At 41.9% G+C, this 18,108-nt stretch overlaps 1 protein-coding gene across 1 annotated transcript; it reads left to right on the top strand.

Annotated features, from left to right (window-relative positions):
* The first annotated feature begins 4,749 nt into the window (after positions 1-4,749).
* LOC115577282 (uncharacterized) lies at positions 4,750-16,265 on the top strand. The gene is made up of 9 exons (XM_030410266.1): positions 4,750-4,839; positions 5,651-5,929; positions 6,702-6,929; positions 10,274-10,405; positions 10,474-10,593; positions 13,426-13,479; positions 15,277-15,345; positions 15,443-15,514; positions 15,770-16,265. The coding sequence occupies exons 1-9, from the start codon at positions 4,779-4,781 to the stop codon at positions 15,841-15,843; spliced, it is 1,089 nt and encodes a 362-aa protein (XP_030266126.1). The 5' UTR covers positions 4,750-4,778; the 3' UTR covers positions 15,844-16,265.
* Positions 16,266-18,108: the final 1,843 nt, after the last annotated feature.

Below are 18,108 nucleotides of genomic sequence, written 5' to 3'. Positions count from 1 at the left end.
GGAGGAGGAGCTTGAAGTTGATTCGATGTGAGACAGGGAGCCAGTGTAAGTTTTGCAGAACAGGGGTGATGTGTTCGTGGGAGCGGGTGTGGGTAAGGAGGCGGGCAGCCGAGTTTTGTCCCAAAGCTGAAGGCCCACTGCAGGCCGGCGGCGAAGGCGTGGACTGGGATCCACTGCAGGCTGGCGGCGAAGGCGTGGACTGGGATCCACTGGAGGCCGGCGGCGAAGGCGTGGGCCAGACCACCCTGGAGGCCAGCGGCGAAGATGAAGGCTGAAACTCTCTTGAGGCCGGACAGCTGGCTGGGAAACCCTCCTGGGTCTTGGCCAGACCACCGACAGAGGTTCGCAGGGAGCTGGTGGCCTGGGAGCTGATGAAGGGTTACCTGGTTGGATAGCGGGAAGCTGCACCACTGACTCTCTGTTACATAAGAATCTGTCTGGGTCTGCAAGAATTTGTTCAATGTTTTGTTTGTCTGCAAGTCAAGGAGATGGAACACTGGAGGGCGAGGAGTGGACGCTGGAGGGTTAGGGTTGGATGTTGTGGGGTTAGGGTTGGGTGCTGGAGGGTTAGGGTTGGACGCTCGAGGGTTAGGGTTGGATGCTGGAGGGTTAGGGTTGGGTGCTGGAGGGTTAGGGTTGGATGCTGGAGGGTTAGGGTTGGGCCCTGGAAGGCCAAAGATAAGCTCTAGAAGTTCAGGGTCGATTTCTGGATGGCGACTTTTGGATGCTGGAAGACGAGGGTTGGAAACTGGAGGGCGAGATTCGGACACTTGAGGGCGAGGTTTGATTTCTAGAAGCTGAGAGTTGGACACTGGAGGGGGAGGTTTGAATTCTGGATGGGCGAGGGATGGACACTGGAGGGTTTCTCAATAAAACACATTCACGAGATTAGGTTGTCATTTGATGAAAGCTTGTTTATTCAGTTCGTTCAAAATCTATAAATTTCCTCTCAAAAACTAGAGTGCACCTTTTATGTGATGGGGAGTTCTGGAAATACTAAAATGAGGAACTGGATTTGATGAATTTGGCCAAACTTTTATGCACAATCAGTATATTCGGTTATTAAAATAACAAATTAAAAGGAATCAGATGAGTCTTTTCTTGAGAAGTTCACACTTTTCTTTTGCATGATGTCACACTTCACACCTTCCGTCTCCACCACAGCTATCAGTGTGAAGCTTAGTATGGTCTGTTAGTGATGACAACGAGTACAAAACACAGAAACAGAGAAAGACTGATCTTGTTTTGAATATTTTGACGTGTATACAAGACGAACATCCCAACAAGAAGCAAGTAAAAGATCTGAGAGCTGTGAGAATGTCAACATGTAGAACGCAGAACTGTTGAACTTCTGAAGACACATTAAAGCTGTACTTTTGTCTCCTCCCAGTGGCAGAAAGGGTTCTCTACAATAAACTCCACAAAGCTCCTGCAGAAGCTCCTGTCATGTAGGTGATCACAATTTGATCTTAACTTCTTCTGAGTGATTGTGATTGAGACCAGCTGGTGACTTTTCTGGGCCACAAACACTACAATGGGAGAGTCTAAGTGGCTCAGCATTGATCTGTAATTGATTTGAAAAAGTCAGGAGAGACACTTGGACCCATTTTGAAGCAGTTGCAGGTCCAAAGATCAAGTATGAAGGTCATGGTGTTACGACCCTAGAGGTCATAAATGTTTCTATAATCCTCTGTTTCCTGCGTGTGTGAATGATTGCAGGTGTGTCAGAATGATTGCAGGTTGCCCCGGGGAGCTGATTGGCTGATGCCTTGGAGCCATACTTTGCGGAAGGTCAACATCTTTATATCATAAATCCTTTTTCTTAACCGTCTCATGTAATAATCGTATATTTTGAGACACTGGATTTTTGATTCTTGTCCTTATCATCAAAACTAAAACAAATGAGAGAAAAACATGATAAATGAATCTGGAATATATGAAGGCTGACTCGTTGTTGTTTGTTATCAGTCCTACGATGGCCGTGTCATCATGGTGTTGGTGGGGTGGATGGGGGAGCAGTCCTGGGTGAAGAGCGAGTAGAGGAGGGGGCTGAGGACACACCCCTGTGGTGTGCCAGTGTTCAGGATGAGGGTGGATGATGTGCGGCCTCCCATCCTGACGTTTTGTGGTCTGTTGCTGAGGAAGTCCAGTATCCCGGTGCACAGTGAACTGTCTAAACACAGGCAGTGAAGTGAGTCTGATTAAAGTTCAGTATCTGACTTCTCTGATTCAAGATGTCGTCTGTGGAGGTCGAGCTAATAATACCAGTACAGCTCAGTGTTCAATGATGGCACGAACATGTTTGACACACAGAGGTCACACCACAACACTGTGGGGGCGATAGCTTCTATCATATACAGAATATTTCTGTTGTACATGGTGTGCTGCAGCTCTTTCCCCAACTGAGAGGTTCACTTCCTCTTTTCTGTGTTACCAGCTGAGTGTTTGGCAGCAGAATGAGTCTGGACTCCCACCGCCGCTCGAGACGACAGCCTCAGCTATTTGAAACGTCTACACGCTCACATGTTGGGAACTTGGCCACACACAGAGATTCTTTCTTCAAAATCAATTCAACTTCTTCCCCAAAAACTACAGAATGTACCATTAATGTGTAGTTTGTAAAGATAGTGAAATGAGGAACTGAGTTTGATGACTTTGAACAAACAGTTGAACCACAAATGACACGAGAGTTAGCTGGTATCAGTTCCAGCAGCTCTATCTTTTTTTTTCATCACTGGTGAGAACATGATATCACCCTTCAAACCTACATTCTCCACCCGGCCCAGTGCCCACACCCACGCCCACATCCTATGCATCATTTATAAAAAAAGTCACTTCATTTCTCGGTGTGTCTCTTCTTGTTTTTCGTGACCTTTGACAGTCGATGGTACCACTTTACTTTCCTTCATGAACAGTGTAAAGTTGTGTTTGGTCACACTGGTGGGCAGATGGGTTTGTGGGATAACGTGATCTCTTGCCAGGCTTCAGGCTGTTGTCATTCAGCCAATCAGGTTCCGATGAAAAGGTTAGCATAGCTTCTTTAGCATCAGTTCTATCAGAACTGGAGGGTTTATTTCACTGAAAGAAGAGCAGCGAGCAACACTGATGGAAACATGTCTTCAGTCTTCTCTCCACTGACTCCAGGAAGGATTGGATTCACCAGCTGACTCCGCTGGTGGTGACGCCCTCCTGCTGTTGATCTGATTGGCTGAAGTGTGATAGACATGATGGTTCGTCCAATTGCCTGAGAAGTATTTTTTGAAAATGGCTGCCCTTTTCAACAGCCCAGTCTCCAGGAGTTAATGTTGGCAGTTAACGTATTTGCAAACCACAGATATGTCCAATGTTGACATTCATACCAAACGTGTCGTATCAGGTTCATATTATATGTTTGTTAGACTTTTGCATCGGGAGGTGGAGGTGTGGGTGGTGTTGTTACAGTCAACAAGGCTGCACGTGGGCGAGATTTCCAGCTGACCAAAGATGACTGATTTTCACAGGATGGCGGACGATCTCCAGTCATTTCTGTGGCGACAAGAACTGCTGGAAATCTCCCCACAGAGTGGAACGACAGTCTTATTGGCCTTTACTAACACCACGGTCTTCTCCACATCCTGATGTGACAGACAGCTGAATGTGAAATGACATGTTTGGTACAGATGTCGACCTCGAGTCTCACCACTGGAGACAGTCCAACTGTTTCTGTTGTGACCGAAACCGACTATTCTTCCATGAAGTTGAACCGTCTCCATTAGTGACGTCTGAAACCAAATCAGTGTTGATGTTTTACCAACCCTAACCAGAGCATGAACCCAGCTTTCAACCTAAACAACGGTAAAGTTGAAATGTTTAGTTTGAACTTTTGGTGATTGGTCAGGTTTCTTTGTCTAATTATGTATTAACAGCTTCTGTTTGGTGTGTACCTGATGATGAACAGACAGCCATCACTGGATTACCTTTAAACTGAAGAAATATATATGGTGACCACTTTATTCGGTACACCTGTGACCTATAAAGGCTCTCAACCCAATCACCAGAACCCACAGACATGTTAAACATTTAAGTTTCTTCATGTTTCTTTGCTGTGGCGTCACTTTGCTCGTGTTCTGGTGCCGATCGGACACAATAAGCGTCAACTTTCTCTCCGACTCTGCAGCCCTCACCCAGCTCGTACACCACCACCGTCCTTACGTCCACTTCCTGACATGAAAGTCAGCTCATGTCCAAGTGTGTGAAAGTGACATGACAAGTATCATACGACCGTCAGTTCAGTATAGATGAGACAAACAAATCTGAACACGTGTAGTTTGCAGAAACACACATTTCCAGCTGTTTTTCCTCTGTCACTGTATTTATCTTAAAAAACACAGCAGGCATCATGAAGTTCGACAGTCACGTGACTCCAAACAAGCCTCAGTAGTTCTTCCATGAGGCCTGAGTGCACATTTATTTGCAAAATACACAAATCAGCTCTCGAGACAGTTCCTTGAGCTGCTTCAGTATCAGATGATGCAATCATTTACTTATATAACACATACAAGTCGATAAAAACTTAATCTTTCTCTGGAATCTGTGATAAATGTCTGACATCTGATGTAACTGTGTTACTGACGAATAGGAAGCATTGGTGTTCATTAGTCAAATAAAGACAGACACAGATAAAGACTCTGTGGCTTTGTGCTGTTTTAGGAACATGTGTGAACACCCAGACAGCTGAGTTCCTGTTCTCAGCACAGATGGAAACTGTGGTCAGTTCAGTCGCTTCAGTCTGAGAGAAGATGAGGTTGAATATCTGCAGCTGCCTGCTGGTCTTTGTTCTGGGATGTAAAGTCACTGCAGGTAAGAACTTTTTATTAGATTCTGTTCGGTGCCGTCTGTCCTCAGAGTTGTTCAGAGTCGTAGTTTCATCGAGTTTGTGGTTCAACATCGACGTGAAGTTCACAAGAAGTCTGACAGCTCGTAGTCAAAGTGTCATAAAGTGGTTAACATCAGTTCAGTAAGTGCGTTAGAAGCTAGTCGCGATGTATTTACATTAATAAAGAGCAGAACTAAAGCTTTAACTGTTGTTCTCCAAACGTCTGACCTTCATCTGATCAGATATTTGATTGTTGCTTTTTTGCGGATAAAGAACCGATTCAGTCAATCGCTCTTTATTTGTACAACAGCACCAACTCACAACAGAAGTCATGACACGTTACAAACTGAGCAGGTTCAGAACAAACTCCTGGATTCATTTATTCACAGAGACCCAACATTTCCCTCATGAGCACGAGGATCCAACAGCAGCATGAATAAAACTGACTCGTAACAGGAAGAAACCCTCGAGCACAGCCGGACTCAATGCTGGGTGGTCCGTCTATGTGTCTCGATCAAATCTGGTCCAGTTTCTGTCAGAATGCCACCAGACACACAACATAACAAGAACTCATTTAGCTGCCAAAGTAAAAGTCAGATGAACTTTAGTTTTCACTCATGAGGATGTTTTAGATGATTGTGGCTGAAACCTCGTCTGCTTCTTTAGTCTGAAGGTGGTTTTCACTCAAGTTCGTGTTCAATAAGTACTCAATAAAATGTGATTCTGACTGATATTAAATCACTTTTGAGTTTCCTGAGTATTTATTGTACATTGAAAATTGTCTCTTTTTTGCAGCTATAAAACATGAAGTAGTCGAGGAGAAGCAGTCAGTCTCTCTGCCTTGTCTTCACTCTGTGGAGGGTGAAGTGACGTGGAGCAGAGAGACGAACGGACACAGAGTTGACATTCTTACAGTTGGTGGTGACGCGGATAAAAAACACATTCCTGATCCTGGCAGACGTTACGGTTCACAGACAGATAAATCACTTTATATTCTCAGAGTTAACATGTCAGACTCTGGAACATACTTGTGTGATAACAAAACAGCTGTGGAGCTGACGGTGATCCCATCAGGTAACATCACACTTTGTTTCTCTTCCTGTTTCAACATCATGTTTCTTAGCTAAATGTTTAACAGCTATATATATCACAGAATATAATGTTATCATTATTCATAACTTGGACACTTTAGACTTAAATTCATGCCACAGTGGACTGGCAGCAGCAGGTGATTCACTCCTGATGCTGTAGTGGAGAAGCCTGTTGTTGCACTTTAGCATTCAGGGTGAACTGCAACTTTAAATATATTGTTTTAACAACCGACAGGACTGCATGATATCGTTGGGATCTGCAGGACCATCAGTTAGTTTGAGTCACACAGGTGATTATATTACTGGCTGCTAACTGATGGCATATTTTGGGACATTTTCCAGACGGTCTACTCTAATAACTCAGTCTTTGTTATTTATACAAGTTATTAAAAGCTAAAATAATGTTTATCAGGCTTCAAATTAAACATAAAGAACATCATTTTACCAGAGATGTACTGACAGATGATCTTTGAAGTTTGTTTTGATGTCCTTATCCTTATAGTTATAGTTCTTGGTGTGGACGGCCCATTACTATATTATTTTTTAAGTTACTTTATCTTTAAAACTGCATCAAACTGTCTCAGCTTCTATCTTCTTCTCTGAAACCTAATTCAAGAACTTAAACATGGAGGACATTTAGAATATGTAAAGGTGAACAGGTGACGGCTTCTGTTGACTTCACCCTGAATACATGTGATAAGTTTATGGTGGCGCCCGAGTGATGATCATGATCATGTTTTGTTTGTTGTGTACAGGAACAATCATACGTAACGCTACAGAGAAGACAAATGTCACTCTGAACTGTCCTCATGGAGGATCAGATGCTTCAACATGGAGCAAAGACGGGACTGAAATAAAACCAAAAAGAAGGTTTTCCGTTTCACCTGTGGACAAGACATTGAGTATAAGAGATGTGAAGCTTAGCGACTCTGGACTTTACTACTGTGATGGAAAACCTGCTGTGTACCTGACTGTGATCAAAGGTGAGACATGCTATATTCATAGCTCAGCTAGTCGCTGGTTAGCTGAGCAGAACCAACATTGTTCTCCTGTAGAACAACGTGCCTGGTGTGAGTTCCTCTTTCTTATAATTACACCTGATCTGATAGTTGAGCTTATAGCAGCGAGTCTGTGATTGGACGATTAGAGGTGCTGGTCAGTTGATTTGTTACCTTTGAACAGAGCAAGATAACTGTTTCCCCTGTTTCCAGTCTCAATGATGCTGAATTACAAAGTAAACATCATCTTCTGCATTCAGCTGCTTTATGTTGTAAAAACACTTCTGCTAAAACTCACATCACAGAGAGGATGAAGACTGTTTATAGTGTGTGAGTGTCTGATTTAGTCTCTGTGGTGAAGACGTGTTTGTGTTTGTGGTATAAATGTCCTCTGAACACTGAGCGTACCGAGGCTTCACCTAAAATAACTCAACACCAACAACTCAAACTGCAGCTAAACCAACAAGAAGACAAACAGCAGCAACAACTGCAGCATTAACACCAGCAGAGAACACTGAGACACCTACAGCAACCAGACAAACAGGCAAGAAGGGAAAGAACAACAACAGGAAGATAAAAACAGGTTTTTATATTGGTGAAATCTAAAAGAGCTCAAACACAAATAAAAACCAACAGCATGAAGACGTGAGGAGCAGTTATTCAAACAGATACAGATCTACAGTCAGTGCTGACATGTTTCTTTGACACTGTGTTAAAGTTAAAGTTTGTGGTCTAATGAAGGAAGTCGAGCGCACGACGTGCTCTGAATCAGTAGTGCAACATCATGGTGATAGGCCCCGGCGCAAATATTTTTTTTGTGCCCTTAAACACAAGCACACGCAGCTGCACCGGTTGCACCGCCGATACTTACGCTACTGTCCTGAATGCAAGATCAACTCGCGAGAACGAATGACCACCAGAGGTGGGCTGGCCATCGGAGGTTCGAAAGTATTCCCGATCGGCCGCTCTGTTCCAGGCTGAACCAGCCGGTGGTTGGATCGTTTTTTTACCCCATAAAACGGCCACAGGTGGCACAGAGTGGAACGCCAGACTGGGTCAATCTCATATTCAGCATATTTTACTTGAGCTGATTCTTGTTTCTATTGAAATGTGATTGGCTCAGCCGCTCAGTCAGTCATTAAACCGTTATGTTCCTGTTTAATAAAAGAACAATAAGAAAGAGGAGTGGGATAAATTCAAGTTAGCAAACATGTTTAAAAGAAATAAGCCGTAGAAAGAGATGGGTGGAGCAGAAAAATTAAGGGCAAAAAAGAAAAACCTGTTAATACAGGATGCAGCCTAATGCTCCATATTAACAGAGCTTTTAGTGGAGGAGGGGTGAAGGTCAGCACGCTACAGTCCGCCAGGCCAGTCAAGACACGGGACCAGCAGCAGACCCAATGCCGGTATGTTGGGCTGCGGTGGGTCGGGTTGTAATTTTTAGGCCCGTTGAGAACTCTAGTTTGTGTTTTTGGATGTGTTCAGGGCACACAGAACTTGGCTCCTTGCGATCGGATTGGACGATATTTTGCATTTTGAGCAATTCGTGAGATCAGCGTAATGTCTTAATTCACCAATCCGATCAATGACGTCATTGTCGTGTTGAAACTGTTTGCAGATGCCCCAGTTGCATAGATTACAGATGGTGTGTTTTATCTGTCTCATTTACTCCAAAGAAGTTCCACAGCACCGACACCTGTGTCTACTAGTGATGATGTTGCTAGCTAATGATACAAGATTCAAAAAACTTTATTGTCCGTCACATAGTGACAGGGCTCAAAACATAAACGCCACAAAAACATAAAACACACATTTAAACCAATGAGACGTGTTTGTTTTGCTTTTAACAAACAAACACATCTCATTGGTTTAAATGTGTTTTCTGTTGAACACCTGTTACACCTGCATGAATCATTAATCTGCTTTATCAATTAAAAATAAAATCCATACTGGCTGACCAGAAAAACACACAAATTTCCTTATTGCAAAAGAAAACATATTTCAGGAGGGAGTCTGTGTTCAAAGTTTAAAAGATAATACTTTAATATATAGGCTGTTATATGTAGGCATCCTGTTTTTCTGTTCTGTTTCTACATTAATATATAGCAATTTTTACCATCTCAAGAAAAATACATTAATGTGAGTAATTTATTTACAGTTTGTAAGTGTGTGTGTGTTTGTGTGTGTGTGTGTGTGTGTGTGTGTGGCACTTTTGTCATGTTGATTTTTATATTGTATTTGTGTTCTAACACTGTGAATTATTTGCAAAAGTGCCATAACGTTTATCTTTGTTGCTGTTATTGTTATTATTAGCTGACAAGGCCAGTGTCAGTCATGGAGTTGATGCAGAGGATAATGCCAGTCATAGGAGTGGTGAGGAGCAAGAGACAGCTGAGGAGGGACAGGAGAAGGAGGATGAGATGGAAGAGGAGGAGGAGGAGAAGGAGGGAAGTGGAGCAGGAACCACCAAAGAAAGAGTGCCAGGTACAGGTGCAGTGTGCAGGACTGGGTTGGCAATAGGTGTTTGCATAGAATTATATTAAGATGTCATATGTTGATGTTCCAATTCCAGTCACACAGAAACAATAAGCCCATCCTCTCCTGCAGTTATTAATGTGCAAATGAAGTATTCATGTTAAAATTACGGTTCCACTTACGTCCGTCATGCAATCAGATAAAAGGCCTCTCCAAACCAAGCTCCCGGGCTGAATTTCAACCCCAGCCCGCCCCTGTTGACCACTATACTGAAGTGTCACTTAGAAACTATTTGATTACATTTATAACAACAATATTAAACAGAACCATCTGTGTGATGTTCAACCACCAGCTGTTTCCTGAAAGACTGTTTGAATTTGAAAGGTGAAGACTCGATATCTCCATTTAGATTTATACAAATTAAATACATGATCACTGGCATCGTGACTATAGTCTTAATTCAATTTGATTTAGAGGATATAAACATCTTTTTCTCTCACTGAGATATCAAAAGTCAAGATTCAATTATAGATCTGAAACTGGAACAAAGATCTAAAGTTTGAGTTAGAACGTCATTTTAAGATATTTACTACAGAGTCATGGATAATCTCTTAGTGTCAGGTCATTTTAACACAAGAACTTTATGATCGACTATTGACACGTTTAATTGTTGTTATGTCTAAACTCAATACAACTCAATGGTCCATAGTTACTGATCAGAACAATATAGGAGATATTCTGAATTAAGATTTTTAGTGGTCATTAATGTATTATGGGTTTGTTTAATGTACATTTTTGTAAGTTTGATGGGATTTACGTACTGAACTGAATCTTGTTTCTGCCCCACTCGCAAGGAAAAAAGAAAACCACACCACCTACGACTAAGAAGCCGACTACGACTACGAAGCCGACTAAGAAGAGAACTACGATTACGAAGCTGGCTACAACGAAACTTACAACAACAACATCATCATTGTCAAGCACAGGTAGGTCTACAATAATGATCCGAAGTCTTAAGTCTTACTGAGTTATTAATTCTTACTTTGTCTTCCAGTCGCTCCTCCAGAACAAAAACCACCTCTCCCTTTGGTGATTGGTATCGTTGTCCCCTTGCTCCTCATCATCCTCCTCCTCATCTTCTACCTGATTCATAGACGCAGGTTTAGAATACAAGGTAAATAAAACCTGACACAGTATGAGTGTAACATTTTCCGCAACACTTTAATATGTTAATTTATATTTGGATATGCTTTTAATTTGTAAAAATAACTCGCGCGCGCGAGATAAGTAACTCTCACGCGCCAGTTACTTTCTCGCACGCGCGAGTTACTGTATCTCGTGCGCGCGACTTAGTATCTCGCACGTGCGAGATATTAATTCAAGCGCATTTTGACGTAATTAAACAGTGCAGTCGGTTAAATGCAGGCTTATTATCATGGATCGAGACCATCTCAGAATTTTAATTGATTAATTAATTAATTAAAGTTAATAAAGTGTCTTATTGTTATTGTGTAACGGTAAGAGGTACATGTAACAGGTATTTTGATGATCCATGATGAATGTCCAGGTGTTTTCATAGCTATTTCAACGACTATTATGCTAGCCATGATGTAGGAGTTGTAAAGGTAATAGTAGTTTGGTTATAATTAATTTATGAAATAACGTTGCAGCAGTCACAACTGGCAATCAGGACAAACGATTAACAGTGGATGCAGGTGCATATAGTATCATATTCATGTAAAAGTTGTGACACAAAACCTACATTTACTTTCAATTTTCCACGACATTCTCACACAGACCACATTCTCCCGGCTTTCACAGTACACTAAACACGTTTGCTTTCTTCTGTTATTATATAAAACAGATACTATTGCTCTTTATATCACAAGGGGGCGCTGTTGTATAAGACAGGTCATAGTTAACACGCTGCACGGAGAGAGGTCAGAGTGCAACAACATGGCGACTATGTACGATACGACGCTGCTACTGAGAACAATGTTACAGTATAAGTTGTTGAAGTAAACGGCACTTGTTCATGATTCCAGCGTCCCAGCATTGTTGAGTTAACAACGTTCACTTCATTCAATCATTTGAGCCAGAGTGCCACTGCATCTTATTTACTATCTCGCGCGCGCGACTTACCATCTCGCGCGCACAAGATACAGCAAGTCGCACATGCGTGATAGTAACTGGCGCGCGCGAGATAGTAAGTCACACTCACGAGATAAAAAAAATCCCATCCATGTCACCTCCAGGGCTCCGTAGATACAGGTTATAACTCAGATATGTTTTTGTCTCAGTTGATTATTACTCAACAGATTATCAGTTCTGTGACATTCATACTCTTTTTCACAGGAACTGAGGAAAGATGCATAGTTGCCAACTCTCCCGATTCACGCGGGAGACTCCCGATTTTTAACCCTATCTCCCTCGATGCTCCCGGTCAGTAATTTCTCCCGTTAATCTCCCGATTTTACAGTAAAGGAAACGAGTAAGATTGTGTCCCTATATTTGTTGCAGTATCTGGCAACCCTGGCCTGCCTGTGTGGATGAGCAGGTGTGTGATTGTTCCTGATAAATCCCGCAATACGGCTTTTCCGACCTGAAAATTAGGCTCTCGTGAATCATGCAAATCCGCTTTTCTTTTTTTTTGGGGGGGGGGGCGTTGCGCAAGGCACGGTCGGTCGGGTATTGATAAACATAATGACATTTGATTTTGATGATGACGTGATTTTTGTCGGTTTAATATCACGAGCGAATGGGGAATTTAAGTTGCACACAGTGAAAGCACCACACCCCAAGTTATCTTGAAATCGATTATTATTGTCATTACTGCTATTTGTACCGGTGAAGTTGAGTGACTGAAATCCTCGTCATCCTATTCAAAGGCTGCAACAGGCGACTCATCAAACCGGGGTGAAGTTAGTTTCAGTTTGGATATTCTGTGGAAATCGGGTCCAGCTGAGACTTTACTGAGGTTCACCCAGTGTCAGCAGCAGGAGGACGGTCAGCTCACCTCTCAGAGCCTCGCGCTGAAACACTGAGACTGATTTAGGGACCGTCATTAAATTACTTAGCATAAATAAATTAATACAAAATAACTGCTGTTTTTTAGAATATCTTTCATGTCATGTGACCCAGTGACTCCAAACCAGCTGCAGATTGTATCAGTAAACTGGACGAGTAAGACACCTATTGTTATTGTATTTTAGTGCTTCCTCTATTTAATATGAATATTAATATGCAGAAATTATGATGAATTATGATGATAAATATTATGAATTATTTCTCAATAGCTTCCATGTCATGTGGCTCACTGACTTCTGAAATGCTCAGGATGTTAACATATTTTCAAGCAGCAATGTCAGCTTCTACACTATTTTGTCTCATGTCTTAGATTCTGATTCTGAAATTCTGAAAATGATTTTCTTTTCAAAAATCTCACAGGTAGGTGAGATTTAAAGGGTCATTTTTCAATTTTTTTTCCGGGGAGGCATGCCCCCAGACCCCCCTAGTGTTGCTAGGTTATCAACTCAGAGCACAGCTGCTATAAAAAAAAATAGGGGAAACACTGTTCTAAGAATTTTGGACATGTGTGGTTTAAAATACAAGGCAAGAAATTCTGACAAATAAATCGCACACCTGGCGAAGGAACCTTGTTACTTGGGCCGATACACCGATGAAAAAAATCTCCCTATTTTTCACAACCCAATGTTGGCAAGTATGAAGATGCCACGTCTATGATGAGATAAAGGGTGGAGCAGAGTTTCAGGTTACAAACGGTGAGAAATAAGAAGTGTTTCATTCTATAAAAAACTTCCTCCTTCCTCTTTCTGTGAGGATCCAGACTGATGTGAAATGAAATCCCACACTGATGGATTTGTGCTGAGTTTCCTAAAGTACAACCTGATTTATATGACTTGAACCAAATAAGCTGTATTAATGTATGTAAGTACCACTTCATATATACAAATGAGTATTCTTCTATTTTTGATTCTTCCTGCAGGTGTAGAACGAGTCCCTGTACCTACGGATGCATTCTACATGGTAGAATGTCCAGGTAAATAATTCAACTTGTCTCCACTACCTTTACGAAGCGCCAAAAAAAAGCTTCTTGTTTAGTGCAGATAACCCCACGATTCCACCAGATGAGTGTCCGCCGTGTGGCAGAGCTGATGGTTTCACTGTAGTCTATCTGTTAACCTCCACCAGGTCCACTGCGTGGCGGAGCTGATAAGTTTCACTGTAGTCTATCTGTTAACCTCCACCAGGTCCACTGCGTGGGGGAGCTGATAAGTTTCACTGTAGTCTATCTGTTAACCTCCACCAGGTCCACTGCGTTGCGTATCTGCTCCATCCAGCTCCGGCAGTTTGAAGCCCTCAAAAACAGATACGCAGGACTTCTATTTCTGGCGGATGCCGGAGCACGACAGCTGAATTTAGCACCGAGCAGACAGGAAGTCACGTACAGAAACAACAACTGCTGTGTCTCAGTTCAGGTCTTCATCCTTCAGAGGAGCAATTGAAGGCCAATTATGTCACAACGCGGCCTGAAGGCTGTCCCAGTCTGAAGGCTCTTCCAGATGCTCCTTCTTTTCCCTGTTTCTGGAGGATGCACCACTACGATCCTTCGTGGCCTCACATATCCCAATATTCTTTGCAAGCCTGAAAAAGAAGAAAGAAAGAAAGAAAGAAAGAGAGAAAATGGGGACATCACGTGGCGTAGATCGTCACTGTCGCAGGCCTGGGCGGCAGAAATGGTGACGTAAGGGTAAAACATCTGGTGACACAACCAGGAAATGCTCCAAAGGCTAGACCGTCACATTTAACAACGGCTGACGAGGTTAACAAGGTCTCTCTGAAGGACTCGCCTTCAAAGACCACAAAGGCCGAGTCCTTCAGAGGATGCAGACCCTGAACTGAGACACAGCAAATATCTCAAAAAAGAGACAAACACAAGCTCTTCTAATAATACTTTGGTCGGGAACACTTCATGTTGTTGTTTTTATAGCACATACCTATAACTGCGGTCGCAAGTAGTTATGTGATTATCGCGGGATCTCCTCGGTCTCGTGACGCCAGTTGTCCGACCGTACTCGGCGTGGTGGACTCGAAACATAAATGTTGGTGGAGCAAAACCAGACTGGAGCCGTAACGCACCGTATACATATCTGGTCGAATCTTACAATGTTTATTTTCTAGAAGTTCTTTATTGCTTGCAAGTGAGAGCATGAATAGATGGTGACTAAAAAGAGGATAGAAAACAATACACTCAGTTGTAACAGTCACAATATCACATATGATCTCTATCAAAACATTATTAAAATCATCTCCACATCCGTCTCATGATACACATGAACTTCTTTTACACTTCAACCATTGTTGTGTGTCAAACGTCAACCGAAGGTCAAAACACTTTTACACAGAAGAGGCTTCATCGACCCCCATTCATACTGCAACCACAAAACTATCACAAGATTTCACTTTACATAAATAATAATGTATCTATATTGTTAAGTTTCATATGTAAGAACAATATATCAAAATAAGAAGGGACATTTGAACATTTCTCTCACAATCCCAAAGAATATTATGTTGACTTACCATCCCTGACATTCATGACACAATAGTTGTCTCATAATTGGTATTTCTTTATATCATAATTATAACATTTGCCCAATGAACAAGAGGCCTAAATAGATGAGAATGCGTTAGATGAAAGTTCATACCGTTTTTCAGGTTACAGGACATTATGGTTACGAAAGAGTTGTTGTCTCTAGGGCTAGCTCGTTAGCATGCTAACATTAATTATAAGTTGGTTCTAATTTATAGTTTTTGCTTCTAAATGTTTTAATAGGTGGATCAAACCCAAATGATGCCACATATTACACCATCCCCGACCTTCAACCAATGATAAAGGCGACCGGTAAAGACTTTACAGACATTTATAACCAAATATTCTGTTGATATACTTCTGAAGACAAAACAGTTCATATTCATCATATTATCATTTTTCCTCACAGAAACTTCTGGACCTGACGAGTCCCCGTACTCTGAGATCTGCGAGCCTTTCATCGGTGGAAATAATAATGAAGGTAACTTTAAGCTTCAGCTCCTCTGTGAAGTTTATAACATGAGATGCTAAACGAGGCCGATTGTATTTTTTGCCATTCCAAATAAAGCAAAATAAACGAGAGAACGAACAAAGTGGAAATCTACAAAAACTACCGATGGGAATTTTCCATTCAAACGACCATTTGAGTGTAAAATTTGAGATAACAGGAATAAAAGTCTACATCATCAAATAATGAATGAAAAGTAATTTTTTGTGATTGTCTCTGGATCCACAGGTTCTTCACAGCCGACTGACAACACGTACTGTTTACTGCAGAACCCCAAAACATCTGGAAAGCATCCAAAGTGACCAATCAGCTGTTTGTGATGTCAGACATGACTTGGGTTGATGATGTCAGTTGTTTTATTTAAACTGTGAACATGTATAATATTTGACTTGTGTTTTATGTAAATATTAGATAGATACATTTTTTTACAATACAACATTTGTTATTTTTAGATTCTTACCTGTCAAACCGACCCAGTCTGCAAAATAAATGTTTGTACAGTTCTGGAAAACCGCAAATAACCTGAAGCTTTTATTTCTTTATGTTGCAACTTTACGCTTGTTTACGTTTGTATTTCTCTCTTGTCACAATGTTGTGCTGATGCTCTGGTTGGATTTGGACAGAAAAACCACTTCATCACATTGTGGTTTGGCTTAAAGTACCTGCTCTGGTCGCTACAAACTTGTCTGAAAATGTTGCAGTTTCCTTAACGACGCCTGGTTTAGTCGCCATAAACACAATTACAGATGGCCCAACTTCCAGCAAAGAAATATCCAGTTTTGATGCCACATACACGGTTTAAAATGACCAGCAGTCTCTGTTAAAACACCCAGATTTGGTCACCAGAAACACGACTGGAGATGTACTGACATGTCCTTACAAATATCCACTGATGTCACTCTGACATCACAAACATCCAGTAGTTTCACACTGCAGGTGTATCCCCTCCACTTCTGATGTACAGATCAGGTAATAAACATGTATTGTGAAGGTGACATGGAACACTTTGGACAAACATGGTACGCAGCCTCTGACACGTTCAGACTTCAACAAATGTCCAGACGACTCGGCTCGTTGAAACAAATCATGTTTTCTGTAAGAACTTCCTTCTCGTGCCTTTGTTCCCCGTTTGAGTTTAAATCTCTCTGTAAATGCACATTATTTATCAAAAAACATCAACATTTGAGTTTTGATCATTTACTTACCGACATCATCGTGATATCAAGAGAACGTTTCAATCTGCTGTGAATGGAACAGTACTGTTGAGCAAGGCATCGTTAAAGATGTCAGTGTGGTTTTTAATAAAGTTTTCTCACATCTCTCCAATTTCTCACTTCTTGATAGAATGATATAATCCTCCTCCACCCACTGATTTCCTCGCTGACTGCTGTTCTTCCCTTTTTCTATTTCTGTGCATCATTAACAGCTAAATAGCGTTTTTAGTGACCTATAAATGGAAGTGTTCCATTAAAACGGTCTTGAAAATGTTAAATTTGAGAGAACAGGAATGAAAGTCTTTAAATAATGCTTCTGACTTCAAACAATGACCGAGCTGTGACAGTGAACCCATTAATTATATATATGATTTGGTGGAAATAGCTTTGTTGGATGGACACTATGAGTGTCAGTGTCACACACCCACACACAGTCAACTCACTGTTGACTTCCTCTGCGCTCTGACAGCTTCTTCTTCTTTTTTTGGTCTCACACGGGTCATGAACTCAGTGGCTGAGTCTCAGTTCAGGTCTGCATCCTTCAGAGGAGCATGTGAAGGCTGTCCCAGTCTGAAGGCACCTCCAGATGCTCCTTCTTCTTCCTGTTTTTGGAGGATGCACCACTACGAAAGAGAGAAAATGGCGACATCACGTGGCGTAGATCGTCACTTTCGCGGGCCTGGGCGGCAGAAATCGTGACGTAAGGGTAAAACATCTGGTGACACAACCAGGAAATGCTCCAAAGGCTAGACCGTCACATTTAACAACAGCTGACGAGGTTAACAAGGTCTCTCTGAAGGACTCGCCTTCAAAGACCACAAAGGCCGAGTCCTTCAGAGGATGCAGACCCTGAACTGAGACACAGCAACTGATTCAGCAGCTGTACATGTTCACATTGTGTATGCACAGAACTGATCCAGGTTACCGAACCTTCTCTGGGCGTCGCAATCTATATCTCCACTGCACCTTCATGATGACACAAGAAGTTGTATTTAAGTAAAAGGACAGACAGTTTTCGGTTGGTGCAAACCATTTCAAGAGAATCCACATCAACAAATAAACACCCTACTGGAAAAAAACAGCATCGACCAGCTCAAAACCAGCACAACATATGCTGGTCTTGCTGGTTTTGTGCTGGTCGATGCTGTTGCAGGGAACAGACCAACCAGCAGACAGCAAACATGCACGAATGTTTGGAAACTCACCGATGGAGCATCTGTGTTCGTGTGGTGCGTCAAACCAGTATTCCATCTATAACCAGTGACAAACTGTAACCTCACATGCTTTTTCATGCTTCTATCCATCAAAAAAAAAAACATAAGATGGCAGCCGACCTCTGACCTATTGATTGAC

Source organism: Sparus aurata, chromosome 3 (assembly GCF_900880675.1).
Source record: "Sparus aurata chromosome 3, fSpaAur1.1, whole genome shotgun sequence".
NCBI classification, from domain to species: domain Eukaryota; kingdom Metazoa; phylum Chordata; class Actinopteri; order Spariformes; family Sparidae; genus Sparus; species Sparus aurata.
This window is presented reverse-complemented; position numbering and strand designations above follow the sequence as displayed.

Bases quoted from the DNA above. Each gene is read 5' to 3' on its own strand.
- LOC115577282 (XM_030410266.1), top strand. From the start codon at position 4,779: ATGAGGTTGAATATCTGCAGCTGCCTGCTGGTCTTTGTTCTGGGATGT. The intron at 6,930-10,273 runs GTGAGACATGCT...CCCACTCGCAAG, and splicing joins GTACCTGACTGTGATCAAAG to GAAAAAAGAAAACCACACCA. The intron at 10,406-10,473 runs GTAGGTCTACAA...TTTGTCTTCCAG, and splicing joins ATCATCATTGTCAAGCACAG to TCGCTCCTCCAGAACAAAAA.